Source organism: Aythya marila (genome assembly GCF_965140915.1).
Source record: "Aythya marila genome assembly, chromosome: 1".
NCBI lineage: Eukaryota > Metazoa > Chordata > Aves > Anseriformes > Anatidae > Aythya > Aythya marila.
Window position 1 is genome coordinate 97,078,860 of NC_139042.1, and position 15,175 is coordinate 97,094,034.

General features: G+C 37.2%; 1 protein-coding gene across 6 annotated transcripts in view; it reads right to left on the minus strand.

Annotated features, from left to right (window-relative positions):
- Positions 1 to 327: 327 nt before the first annotated feature.
- NRIP1 (nuclear receptor interacting protein 1) overlaps positions 328 to 15,175 on the minus strand; it is a 145,060-nt gene continuing 130,212 nt past the window's right edge. For all 6 annotated transcript variants that reach the window (XM_082783443.1, XM_082783442.1, XM_082783441.1 and 3 more), the window contains one exon: positions 328 to 9,290. In XM_082783443.1, coding sequence (XP_082639569.1) covers positions 5,466 to 8,924 — 3,459 coding nt within the window. In that variant the 5' untranslated portion in view covers positions 8,925 to 9,290 and the 3' untranslated portion in view covers positions 328 to 5,465. The remainder of the gene's footprint in view (positions 9,291 to 15,175) is intronic.

A 15,175-nucleotide genomic window follows, 5' to 3' on the forward strand; every position in this document is an offset into this window, starting at 1 on the left:
CTTAAAACAATTTTCAAATTAAAAAATTCCATTTAAAGGTTTCTAGTTTATGGTCACTGATTTCAAGTTAATAAGGAGCAGGATATTTGAATAAGACATAATGGAGTGCTTTGTAAAGTAAAGCTGCTAATCTGATTTAGATTGTTTCATTTCCAGCTCCTTGATTCTGTTTCCAGTCAGTAGCCTTGCTGAAGAATACATCCCCCTAAGTTCCTTGAGATATTTTTGTTGTCAGAAATTTATATTAATAGCACTGATGCATAAAGCCCACTAGCACTCTAATAACAAAACGTACCCATGAAATAAAGCAGATTTAAAAACCATCAAGACAATGCATTTTTCTCATTTATTCAAATCTTCTGCAGGAAGTAAACACTGAAAGATTTAAAAAAACTTCACACTGCAGTATGTACAGTTTTGTGACATCACATGAAGAAATTAATTTCTAATAAAAAATGAGACCAGTTAGATAAATTACTGAAAACACATCACAATAAAATTGGTTGTGGTAAAATCCCAAATTCTTATGTACGGCAATGAAAAATCAATATTCCTTTGTTTTACAGCAATGGAACAGTCCTGGTACAATATTTCAATTATGTAAAATGGAATCCTGAACTTACGTGACTGATTATAGTTGTATGAGTACTTCATGTTTTAAAAGTAGTTTTGCGTTTTTTTTTCCCAGACCCTTTTGTTTTGAAGCACATTCTTTCACAAAGCTAAAATACCACAGCAGAAGTCATGTCCAGAAGTGGAATACTGTTGTGTTTTGAACTGACCTGACTTGTTAAGACATTTTTGCCAACGCACAGATGCACAGGGTCCCCCATGCACTTTTCATGCAGCAGGTTATCACAACTTTAAATAAAAGTATTTTTCTATACATTCTTCCAGACTTGCAACTGTATACATACATGCAAAAGTTTTTAAACCTATTTGATCATATTTACACTTATACATGGAATATACATAACAAAAAAAAAAAAAAAAAAAAAAGATTAAAAGGTTTTTCTTTTCCTTTGCATTAGAACAATACAAAATATGTATTTTTCATTAAGGAAACCACTATTTACATCACCTTTTAAAAACCAATTTCAACATATTATAGGTGTAACAAGTCAATATATTTACATTATATATAAATATATATAATATATACTTACCAGTTTACTCCTCTGTAAGATGTTGCAGAGAACAAACCGGTAATATCATGTCACTGATGTCAATGAGAGCTGTAATACTTTCACCAACATTTAACAGGGAAAATTTAAACCATTCATCTCTTTCTTTTAAAAAGATTTGTAAATCAAAAATTTAAAAATATTACTAAGAGAAAATGGCTAAGAAAAGTGAAAGTTATGGCTGAATTCCCTTTTGATCTGACAGTGTTTATAAACTTCTCAAACTGCGCTGACAGGTTAAGTGGTATCAGCGGAGAAGCCCTCTAGCAACACAGCTTTTATTCTGCAGTTGTGTGTCACCCCCCTATCACTGCCTCACACTGTGGCAGAGGAGATGCTAAAAATCTGGTTACCTCAGTCTCTTACACTTCCCTCTGGAAACAAAAGGCATATCTGTTTGGGAATTACAAGTCAAACCCCAGACCTATCTGGTTTGAGCACTGCAGTGACATGGCAGATGAAGCAGCACAAGCCTGGAGATCCAACCTCGAGCAAGGCATCGGGCACTTAGCATCACTGCTGCTGCAACTACTCAGAGTTAAGAAAGGTTCAAGCTAATTCCGGTACATGTCGCAAGGGGCTGCAGCTACAACTTTAGGTGTGGCATAGACACATTCCTATCTCACTTCTTCACTGTTCCATGAGGTGGAGGCAGCTTTCCTCCAGAAGTCTCCCCTGTTTACAACTGCATTGCAACCTCCTCTCCTCCCTCCCTGCTTCTAGGATGGGGAGGTCACACAACAGCACCCAACAGTCCCGCACCTCTTGCTACTGCTCCCCTTATCTGACACAGCCCTGCTCGTCTTCACATCTACAGTCTAAAGGCCTAGCCGCAACCTCAACCTAAGACAGAAGACTTATCTTTGAAGCCTCCATTCCCACAGGCTGAGGAAGCATACTGGGCACAGCTGAAACACATATCCTAGCAGTAAGTATCTACTGAACCAAGGAGACCAGATTTGATGAGAACACAGAGCATTATGCAACAAATGACCTTGGTTTGTGGCAGCGATGGGGGGAAATCAAGGATCTTTTGGGTTGCTTGGGAAAACTTGGCAAGCCCTACCAGTTCTGCTGGGGCAGCAAACACAGCTCCTGCACCTCCCTTTTCTGATGGAAGAACAGAGGGAAGATATCCCAAGGATGACAACTGTGACTCCTTTTCACTCACCCAAGCTACAAGATAAAAAATAATGAAAAAGCCTTCGGTCCTCAGGTTTGAAGGCTGTAAATGTGGATGGAGCAGATTTTGAAAAAGAACTCTCTTCCCTAGGGGGCACTAACACAGGTGATGCTGGAGAATTTCACATAGAAGACTGTTGCCCTTTTAGCAGCCAACTGAAGAGCATTGTTAGCATGCCCTTCCCTCTCAAGGGCCTCATCGTTATGCTACACACTGCTTTGAGATTGCAGTGACCACAACAGGCAAGATTCCTCTATGAACAGCATGACCTACAATTAAATTCTTGTGTATTATAGTTTAAAGATGTGTGAGAATTGTAATATCCTTTCATTAACACCACTTAAAAGAAAGCTAAATCATTAACTAGTCAAACTTAACATTTTAACTTAAATGTTTTTATAAAACTTTAAAAAAATTTAAAAACTTTAAAAATTAAATGTTCCAAAGTATATATTATAACAACAGACTACCATAGAATAAATACATAGGTAAAGCACACTCCTAGACTCCAATATTACTTTTTGTTAGGGTTAGACTCTTCCCTACTTTTCATCTGAACCTTGCTTTGATGAAATTTTCACAGATTATTTCACCTCCATTTAAGCTGCATTTTTCTGTGGAGCCCTTCAAACAAATTATAGCCCTGTATTTACTCCGGGGAGCATCTATTATTCTATATTGTATATATTTCCTAGCTATATACATGTTGTTTCAAGAAAAATAATCGATTAAGACTTTAAGAGATGTTTAATGGATGGAAAAAATGCCATCTTTTTTTTTTTTCTTTTTTTTTTTTTTTTAATACTTCTGTTGGATTGACTCATATAAAAAGAATTCAGTTCCACTGTCAATGCAAAATATACTTTATATCATTAATGACTATTCTATGAGACATCTGAATTGTCATTGGGCCACTTATAAATGCAAATATTAAAGACAAAATTTATTTCTATAATACTCTTCAGACAATGACATTTAAAGTGATATTAGATTTGCATGAAGGCTTTAAAATATAAATCTTCTTTGTACAGCCCATTAATATATTACGCTTCACCCAAATAACATAAAAATATATCTTTAAGTTGCTCTGTTATTTCTCGTATAAACCAGGGGAATGTTTTATATTGGATACTGCCAAACATTTGTGTTCCCTAAAAGAAGACATCCCCAGGAAGGTTAAACATAATCGTGGTGCATTTTCCAGCTGGCAGGCAGAAGTCCTTTTCAGTAGGGACTGCACTGGAAAGAAGGGAAACTAATCTTAGGCGGCGGGCAGAGGATGAGAAGGGGACAACAGCTCACTCTGTCTAGGTGAGCCTGAAGGCTGGGAAAAGTGTCTCTGAAACAAAACCAGGAAGGAAGAGAGCAAAATGCCCCACCACTCATCTCTGCAAACTTGAGTGAAACAAGAAATAGCAGAGTTTTGTCATGTCATCAGCTCTCAACGGTGAAAATGGTCAACATTACAAGGAGTGCAGCTTTCATTATCTGTGCAAGCCAGCTATTAAGCTGTTTTCTGATAGCTCAGGGAATTATCAATGAAATTAAAAGCTACAGAGAACATTCTTTCAGAGGAGTTAAAAGTTCAGTAAAACTTTTAAAGCATATAATTTAGAGGAACCAGATTTTGTCCTCCTCCTCCCCCGGGAGAAGTAAGGGTTCCGAATGGAGTTAACACTGACAGTGTTAACAGTGCTGCTTGGCTCTTCCCCAGTCAGCAATTCTTTTAAGGTGTCTCCGCTTTGACTGCAATTTTCAGTTATTCCCATCTCAGGCTGATATTGCCAGATGTTACAAATCACAGCACAGGTGGGGACTGATGAAAAGGGCAGAGGAGAATTTCTGAGACATGTCCCTCTACCCATTACAAAACATGACAAAACTACAATTTTATCCTCAGTGCAACCTGAAAAATTATTCTGAAACCAAGTTTTCTGCAGAGAAAAGGCAGTGCATTAAACTGTGCATCAGCTGTTCGGAGAGTAGTAAATATTGGCAGAATATGGATTTTTTTCCCCTAGTTGTAGGAAGAGGCCAACACATTTTTTCATTAAAATCCTATTCTATATTTGAGTGGAAGCCTGATGTGCTGCTTTAGTGCAGTTGGTATTCTTCGTTAAAAGAAGCAAGATGATGCTAAACAAACAATTCTGATTAGCTGTTTCACAAACTTTCCACCATTTTCCTCACAAAATCTATGTGCTAAGCTTTCTGAAATGCAGTACTCCAAGAGGCATTTTGACTTTCCCCTGTTAAGGAGGGAAATGACAGGAATGCACCAACAAAAGACTCATGTAGTATTTGCACAATATATGAAAATCTGCCTTTTATATAAAAACCTAGAAAAAAAAAAAAGCAAACAATCGTAACTAGGAACTCTTAACTATAGCTAAGGATTTGAGGAAGGCTTTTGTCAAAAGCAGGGCAAAGAAGAAAAATAGATTTTACACCGCTATTCTGGCAGGACCACAAACAAGGTTTAAAAATAAAATAAAATTTGGAAGCACCAAAAATTACATTTCAGTGCAGTTCAGTTATTAACACTGGCACAGGTTTTCCCTGTGTGACAAGCTTGGACGGACTGCTCCATTTCTTTAAAGTTATTCTTAAAATTTCACAAAACTTATTAAACATTCAAAAAAAAGGTACACTGTCTCTATGCTCAGGCTTCCAAAAATAAGGATTATTTTACAGGAAAGGGAGGAAACGCAGCATTACCACCACTTAGGCTGTACGCTTACACTTTATCTTATACCAAAGACTTGCAGATCCAAATAAGACTCTGATCAAAGAGTACTCATAACTTATTTTGATGCATACAGAGATGTCTTGTACAAATTACAACCTAACTTCCTTGTGATGATCTATTGTAAAGCAAATTTTATCTACATGTATTTTAAATAACATCACCAGAAAAATAAAAAGTTTATCAAATGAAAACATGTTTCAATTAGGCCATGCTTTTCTAAAATCATGCTCAATTTGTACAGTAGTCAAGTTCGTATTCATTTTTATTTTTTTCTTTCTTTTTTTTTTTTTTTTTTTTTTTAACAAAGATTCAAAACCACTGATTGTAAACTCATCGATGAGACTGTAGTTTATTCTGGCTCTTTTTTGATTGTTAGCACTTTTTCCAGAAGTCCATGCACTTCACCGTTCACACCATGTTGATGAGAGGTCTTATTCCCCATATGGCTGTTGTAAGGGCTTCTTAAGTTATTAAAAGGAGTTTCAAGCTCTGCATCAGATGTTAACTCCTCTTTGATTGTAACATGAGTTGAACTACCAGTAAATGAAGATTCATTCCAAATTTCTTTGTCCTGTGCTTCTTGGCTGCTAATGGAGTTGCCGCCTTTCTGTAACATGTAGTACAATATCGGATTGGTTTTGGTCAGTCTTGGAGAGTCTTTTTCATAATCATTCTTGTCCATACCTGTGATAACCCATCTGATGGGACCTTTCTCACTGGGCACAGGACACACACTAAACTGGTCAGATTCAAGCCTAGATACTGTACTCCCCAAATGTTCGGGAAAGGGGGAACTGGCAGGACTTTTTACCACTACTGGATAGTGAAATGTTCTGTGATCTACACAATTGCTCTGTTGCACAGGACTTCCCATTAATGTGTTTACTGAAGAAATGCTGAATTCAGGTTTAATTGTTGCATTGCTTTTGTTTCCTCTTTTCTTGCCTTCCATTAGTAAGTTATTCCTATGCTGTGACAGATCTCTCTCACAGTTTTCTGAGAGAAGCAGCTGTTTCAACACATTAAAGCCTTTACTATCTCTAGACCAACCCCTATTTTCACTTTCATTATTTGAACCATGACTTACAGCATATTTAAATTCAGAATCACTTCTGCTGAATTTCAGTTCTTGCTGGTTTAGCAAAGGTCCATACAGTGCCTCTGTAGGAGAAACATGATTGTTTGCAGCATCAGACACATTAGTTTTCATCTTTTTTAATGGTCTTTCCAAAGGCTCAGCATGAAGCTTCCTCTTCTTCGGTACTGTGCAAAGACTCTTTGATTCCAGGTGTGTTAGCTCATTGTTTCGGTGACTTCTGTCCAGCTCATCTGCAGGGTAACTATCCTGATTTTGTCTCAGCAATCTACTTAGCAGACCATTTTTGGAAAAAGAAAAATCTTGAGGTGAAAGAGGCTCAGGTTTCATCTCCTCAGATGCTGGAGAAGCAGCTGTGTTTCTCTGCAGTGAATGAATAAATCCTTGAAATTTGTTACCCTTGCACTCTCTTATTTGTTGTGCATTTGAATTATAAGGAACATTTGATTCTTCAGATGGTTCAGTTTTTATTTTCACTGTCAATATTTGCTCATTCAAAGCCTTATCTGTCTGTTCCTGAGAACCTTCATCTCTTAAAAGCATCCTCTCTTTCTTTTCACTTTTACCTTTATTGGGAGTTCCCAGAAGCAGCTGAAGGACAGTGCGCCTTTCAAGGAGATTTTCTATTTCCGAACCTGGAAGTCCTTGTTCAGTGGGTACAGACTGACAACTGAATATTTTGTTATTTTCTTCATGCGTACTCAATTTATTTGTAAGCAAAGGGCTGTTCAATCTATCAATCAAGCCTACAGGTTTATCTGTGTTCCCTGCTAACAGATGTTTGCTAGGTCTTTGTTCTTCACTTGACATGGAAGTCTGCATACCACACTGAGCAAGATTCTGCAACAGCTTGCTGGCACTGAAAGCTGAAGAGTTTTGTGGACTATCATTTCTGCTCAGCTTGGCTCCTTGAATTTCTTTGCTTTTAGAAAGGTCTATCAAATGTTTAGATGCAGGATTCACCAGCCTGTCTGGCTGGATGCTGCAGGCATATGGTGGTGAGTTACGCTTGATGGCTAACGACTGGTGAGAGAGATTTATAGGAGAGTCTGCTTTTGTAGAAGCAAGCAAAGGTGGAGTGCTTAGTGGAGTCATTCGATTTGCACTGGGACTGTCAGTAACAGGAGTCCTTTTACCAGTCTGTACAGTGAATTTTGCCACATCAGCTGCACTGTGTGGTCCCTGAGGCTCATTACCTTTGTCAACCTTTTCTTCACTCTTATGCCCAAGTAACAATTGAAGTAGTGTTACTTTTTGATGGGGATTCAGCTTAGATGCCTTTGGAGTGTCTTTGTCTTCCTTGTTCTCTGGACAAGAAACTTTTGGGTCCCAGCTATGAAGCAAAGACTGAGTCAAGTTATCCAATGATGCAGGCGGACCTGCATCTGGTTTATCTGTCCTCTGTTTAAAGGATAAGTCTATGGGAAGACAGTTAGAATGGGAGCTTTCGTCATCACTGCTGTCATCGGTAAAGCTAGGATTGTTATCTGAATACTCATCGATAGTTGTCGGTGTGCTGCTCTCTTCATGCACTTTTAATTGTTTGGTAGTATTCTGGCTTTTCAGAAGATGTAAGAGCAAACTGTTGCTGGGAGAGGTTTTCACATTACTCCTCCTTTCCAAAGTACTTTTGAATCCCACATTTTTGGGAGGCGAATGCGTGATTCCTACTGAACTCTGAAATGGTGCTATATTGCTTTTGCTTGATACCGTTTTGGTTGATGATCCTGTTTGACCATTGAGATGGCTTGTCATTCCTTTTGCTAAATTGAATTGGCCAATATCTTTCTGAGCACTTTCTTGTAATCTGGCCATAGCTGCAAGTCTCTCACTTGCTATTTGATTTGCATTTTGTGCTTTTAAAGCATGTTCCCTGGAGTACTGCTGCAAGTGAGCTTCACTTGAAAGGAGTAAAGCTAGCTGGCTGCATGCTACACTGGGCTTTGGTGAAGCAGCAGGACTGGATCGTTTCTCTACCATACTTGCAACAGCTTGTAATCTTGCAGCACATGACAGTGGCTCATTTATCACTTTAGGTCCACTCTGCACTGCATGAGGAGATTCTATAAACCTCTCATTGGGCAGGTTCTTTGTTATATCAGGCAGGCTGTTGTCCAACTTCTGATCCTTTGCTTTGCTCTTCTTCAAAAGGGTCTTCAGGTGACTGGATGCAACACCATAGCACCTTAAATCCTTCTCCACCTGTAAAGAATCATGGCTAAGGGAATATCCTTGCTCCTTAAGGCTCTGCCTAATCTGCTGTGACAGAGCAACACTCTGCAGTCTAGAGCTGAATGACTGAAGCAAAGAGGCAAGTAATGTGCTATCTTGTTTGCCTTTAGGCACATTTTCAACCATGCCAGCTAGCAACGCTTCCTTTTTTCCATCTAAATCCACAATGGAATCAGACAACCGCCTTCTCTTTGCTGCATTCCAGTCTTCAGAAGACTGCAACAGTCTTGCTTTTTTGAGATGCAGCATGCCAGATCCCTGATACGTATTTGTGTTAAGAACTGGACCATTACTTTGACAATTGGGAAATATATTTCCAGAAATCTTAAAGTTCTGATCCTCTCCACTATGCCCAGTAGACTTTTTGTCAACTGCAGTACCTGAGCCTCCTGCTGCTTGATGCATTAGTAATCCCTCTAGGTAAGTTAGAACAACAGAATCCTGGTGCATCTCAGAGCCAAGCTCTTCTCCATGAGTCATGTTCAACAAAAGTATCCAAAAGGGCTCTGTTTCTATTCACTTCAAAGACTAGTTTGCTGCAGTTGAATTGAGATGCAGAGTTAATAAATAATAGGTAGATGTCTATAGCATTTTCTCACAAACTCTTAGAAACAATACAGTCACATTCCAAGTAGGCTTCTTCCAGTGTATACTGTTTGATGAGCCAGATTTCCAATCATGTCACTGTGTTGATATATTGAATATTTATGAAAGATGTCTAGGAAGAGTATTTAGAACACGCTTCTAAGGTAATGAAGTTCCATTAAGTATTTGCCTTCTTCACCCTTCTCCATGAATCCAGTTTGTTTTTCATCTTTTTCCATCTCCATCAAGCATGTAGAATTCCTAAGGGAAACAAAGACAAAAAAAACAGTGGTCAAGAAAAAAAGATTAGGGTAAGATCTAAATAAATTGCATCAGATTTTTTTTTAACATACCATTTTAGAAAGATACAGGATATTTCAGTGATAACCACATGCTGGAATACATTAATAATTGAGTAAAGCAGAGAGTCCATGCCATCTAATCTGAAGAACTTTGTTTACTTTAAACTCAAATTCTACATAAAGTTTTCTGTCTCAATCATTTTCACTATTATAAGCATAGCTACTATGCTCATTGAATTTCTCTACCCTACAGTTCAAAACAGGGAATGGCAACCACGGAAATAAAATCTAAATATTGCTTAGAAAAAAATACAAAATTTTATTTCACAGTTGCATTGATCTTTCTTCTTACTATGTAAATACACAGGTATGAACACAATTGCTGTAGAAGAGAATTAATGGGAAAAGGCATGCCTGAAGTCAGCGTTTGGGTTCATGTTGAATCTGTTTCAAATACCTGTTTTCAAAATAAGTAGCAACATGTATGACCACACTTCTGTTTAGCAGGTAGATGATACTGCCAGAATTAAAAACCAAATTGCCGCTGCTGCCCAGGATTATCTAGTAATGCAAAACTTGGCATGATAGTACAGCATGGAGGAAATCTTTATTATTTAAAACTGTTATTATTAGAAGATAAAGGCAATAGAAACGGAGAAAATGATGCTTCCTGGTAGATCTTTGTTGGAAGATATTTATTTTTACATCATTTCCATGTATTAAATGTAAAATGGTGAAAAAACAGGCCTTCCTTGAAAACTGTTATTTTCAAAGCAATTCTTGTAGAACATCTCTACAAAATACTTCCTTGAATAAGACATTATGCTATAAAAAGCTGTTTTGAAAAACAAAACAATGGCTTTTATGTTAGACACATCTCTTTAGGATTTAAGTTATATTACTATTACACCAGTCAACGATAGCATGAACAGTTCAACACAGTTCAATATTGAAATCATTACAGCACACATGCCTACTCCTCCTCTTTCTAAATTGGTATAAATATTCAATATGTGAACAGCTTAGTGTCTTTCAATGTATCTAGCTCTGCAATTCTCTTTCACAAACTAAAAGCATGTTTAAACTTGTAAATACAAGTTTCCAAATGGACATACACAGGTGAAACCCATGCATCTTTAAAGTAAATGAATGTTTTATGATTGATTTCTTGGAGGATTTTTTTTTTTTTAATTCAAAAGCTAAAGACAACTAGAAGTCAGAAAAATATCAGATATGAAAAAAGTAAAGAATCAGAACAGCTACACAGCCATAATATTAGTTCATAAGTTCATATACCCCTCTGTACAAATACATAGCTACATTCTTATTACATTTTAAGTGGTTTAGAGAAAAACTAAGAACTCTCTGAAAAAAAAAAAGAAAAAAAAAAAAAGACAAAACAAAATCACAGAATTAAAACACCAGCAATTCATTGTAGTGTAGATATGTATACCTCATGTACCTAAATATCAAATTAAAAGTTGGTAGCTATTACTAAGGTCACAATGTTTCTCTCAGAAATACAAGTGTACATTGACCAGCACTTACATAATTACCTGCAGAAGACACTGTGTTTGTTCAAATACAACTCAAACTTGGATTAGTCTAATTAGAAATTACCTATCATCTCACTGTTCCTTCAAAAACCTGTACGTCTCTGGGTGGACTTTACAAAGTTTCAATCTAAAGTGGTTTAAACAACAAAAAAATCAAATCCTTGAACAGAAAGTCCAACAAATACATTATGCTTCTTATGTATATACATCAGGTATCCAGCAAGTGTAACGTCAATAAAACTAAGATTCTTTCCTCAAATATTTGGGAATGCACTGTATCTAGAAAATGAAGTTTTTGAGCTTCCGAAAATAAATTGTTTATTTGCAGCTACATTTTTGCATTTAAAAATGGAATTAGGTTCACAGCATGCTGTTTGTATAAAGGAGCAAATAGCACTTGATCCCTTGTATTTTGTGTTTAAGAAAATAAAATTGCATATCTTTCACTGTGTTGTGCCTTGCAGGCTACCTTTAAGTCAAAGTCACAACCAAATGCACCATTAAGACATTATTATTTGCAGCTCTGGGTAATTAAAAAAATAAAATTAAAAAAAAAAAAAAAAAGACAAAGCATTTATGCAAATCCCTCAGGTTCTCAAAAAGACTACTGCAGATGACACAGAGCCAGCACAGGCTCTAAGGATGTACTCTAAGTAGCATTTTGCCATTTTTATGTTTTTTGTTTGTTTGTTTGTTTGGAATTCCTAAAGGCCCAGGAAATATTCATAATTTTACAGAAGACTGATGCAAGGGAGTCTTCATTAAACAGAATTAAATCTGAAAAGCATGTTAACATAAGGAATAGGACATCACCAAACACTTTAAAGAATCTGTTCTGATCTAGTGCTGCAACGGCTATAACAGCATTATAAAACCCTGCACAGCCTAATGTGCAACACACAAATGTGATGAAGTCACCTGTCAAGAATCAGAAATTACATTTCAATGAAAACCATCTCTAAACTTACACTTTATTTGTGATGGGAAGCCTGATAGTAAATTTCAGGGTTTGAAAGCAATCTCACAACTATGCATTTCTAGTAAGTTTTGAACGTAGTATGCTTTTCATTCTCTATCTGATCTAAAGCGTAGTCAAATGGAAACAGAACCAGCTCTGGAAATTAATGTTTAGCTGGACACAAAGGCAATCATTCAGCAACCCTTTTAAAACATATAGACTAAACCAAGGAATTCCCTGGACCCACTGAAACGTGCTATTAAATATTATTCCAGAAACTACCTGAAATGAAGAGGGGGGAGAGAGGGGGGAGGAATGGGGTGGAGAAAAGTGAAAAGCCCTACGGAAATACATCTCATTTCTCAGTAAGGACTTATTGCAATGAACCTCTAAAATTAGCATCTAATAACTATGAATCTCTAGACCTAAAAATTGTATGTAACTATTGAGAAAGAATTGAGGAACTATAAATTTGATATACTTTCTTCACCATGCAACTACTGTATATGAACTATTTTTGTTGTTGTTGTTGTTCCAACCCTTCACAGATTCTCATATCCTACAAATAAATAAAATGCTTGTTTTCTGAGGCTATTTTCAGAATCTACATGAACACAAACCGATCACAGCTCATTAAGTCATGTTTACCTAGACAGAACTAAAGCAGCAGCATGATTCACAGCACAAAAGCTGTAACGTGGGGAGACACTCCCAAAGTGGAGCATACCATGGGAAATCAGTCCTACATCTTTTTAAAAAATGCCTAGGGAGAAACTGTGAGAAGAGTAGGAAAATAAGAGATTAAAACATACACTGAACTATAGAAACCATGGCTGTCCAGAATATTAATTATAATTTTGCTGTTGTTGGAGCTCTTCTTTGTTTGCAAACTACAGATACACTTATCAGTTGCAAAGATTTCAATGGAACGATAACAATAAACTCTAAGATGCTTTAGTTACTATAAAGTATTAGTACTTCAAAAGATAATTAAAATTGAGAACACATCTTCCAGGTTAAAACCACAACATCTGAGCCAACGGCATTTTCCCTTGTGTGTATACACAACACACTTTTTCATTCATTTATTTTTAAAATTGATGAATGCCTCATCTATAAAAACTAAACAGAGGCACTAAAACTGTACTTTCACAGTTAACCAATAGACAATCAGTTGCTGTCATTTAAGAAATTAAAATCGGTTTACAACTTAAAGTAGCCAAATTGCATCCTTAAGTCATTTTTCTGATATTACTGACTAGCATTTCCAGATAAATCTCTGTACTTTAGCCCCCTGTTCCACTTCACAAATTAACAATGCTAGACTGGTATTATTCAGGCAGGAGAGCTGCATATTCTAACAGAGATAACTCATAAAACTCTCTACTGTAGAGGTATTTTCTGTAGTCTTAATTCAAGATATCACGGAAAAAATCTTACAGTAACTATTAAATATTTACTACATCTAGTAAATTGACAATAGCTAGCAGATCTGCCACACAAACACTCATTAAAATATTATCTAAACTTACGCACATTGTTAAAATGATCAATACAGAGTTTGAGATGTGTATATACACACAGATGAAATGCTTTTATTAACTGCATTCCAGAGTCCTTTAATGGTGATTAAATTCATGTGTTAATTTTATTTTCCAATTTTAAGTTGAGCTGAAATCAAAACATGAATTTGTAGAGCTGAAATCAAACTGGTATGCGAAACTAAAATCTTTAATTATTTAATGAATTCAGCATCTTAATGGTTAGAAAAGAAAGTCTCTCACTAGAGCTCACTGCCTGCCAATTCTCATCTTCCCAAATGTAGTGGATACAGCTCACCACATCAAGCAATGGTTTAGAAAGTTATTTTAATCATTACAGAGTTGAGGAATACAGTACAGTGATTGCAGTGGCAGCTTGGGATCCTGGGGTCCAATTACTTGCTGTACTGCAGGCAGGGTCTTTGACTTCTGGTTTTACTTTTCTGTATTGTATTTTCACAGATCGATTAATAATAGATGCAAACTTCAGAAAAATAATTGAGGATAAATATATTAAAGGCTGTGGGTTTCTCCACAGCTTCAATAATAGTTGTAAGAAAGCACCTTTTACATAGGATTTTGGATGATTCCTTATCTTTATAAACTGTCAGCAGTGAGATGATGCAGAGCACAATGAAGTTACGGTCTACAGAAAGATTCCTAGATGCACTAGGAATGGAAATTGCAAGAGAATCATTCAGTGAACTAAACGTGAGCATGGAAAGTGAGAGTGGCTGTCCCAGAATTATTTGGTATTGAGCTCGATTTGTCTTTGACTTTAGCAGGCAGGAAGGATGTATTCAGAGTGGTGGTATAAGCATTTCAGTTGACTTTTTGCTAAGGTTATAAGCAGTGAAAGAGGCCTGATTCAACAACCAACTGTACCAAACCCACAGAGCTGCACAAGCGTGCAGGTACTTCAACAGTACTTAAGCATGTGCTTTAAGAGAATCAAGTATTTAAGTGTTTTGCTAAATCCCCGCTTTATGTCAGAAATCTATTGAGATGAATGGAGCAGCTGAGACCTCTTCACAGGTTTGATTCAGGCTGTCAAGACATTTTGAAGGTTCTATTTGAAAATGTATTTTTTTATTTTATATTTTTTAAAGGAGAAAAAAGCAAATGTAATCAGATTACTGAGAAAAAATCAGCAACAGGTGACTTCTTCCACAATTGCACACTAGAGAGCTTGGGAATCAACAAGCCTTCTTCACTACAAATTTGTAAAAATGCAACTTGTTCCCTGTGATCGTAGGATACCACTGAGAAAGCAAAAATAGGCTTCCTCCCAACAACCTGGCATGTTGTTCATCCCTACTGACTCCAAAAGACATTTTAAACATGGAAAGGATAGCCAACCACTTTTAAAAGGCCCTGTCAGGAGAGGGCAGGCTGGGGATCATGTTGCAGCAGGAGGAGGTGGTGCCAGGCTTTCCCCAGGGGCTCCCCAGTCCCTGCAGAAGCAGCTGAGCCCCTGTGCACCCAGGGCTCTTCCCTCAGTGCTACCTAGCAGTCCTGCTGCATGCTGGATCACCGCCTGCTCTTCAAAATAGCCCTTTGCGTTGTGGCGGGGTTAGCAACAGCAGTAACTTCAGGGCTTCAAAGTATTCACAAGCATATGAGGCGGGAAAGCCTTTGCCCTGCTGCTTTGCTAGGCTGTGTACTGCCAAACACAAGCGGGGCCTTGGTTTCTCTTGTTCAGAGCGTTAGGCAGCAGAAGGGGGGTTGAGTTGAAGGGAAGAATGCCAAACCAGCCCCATCACGGCCTTCTGACAGTTTCAGCTGCTTA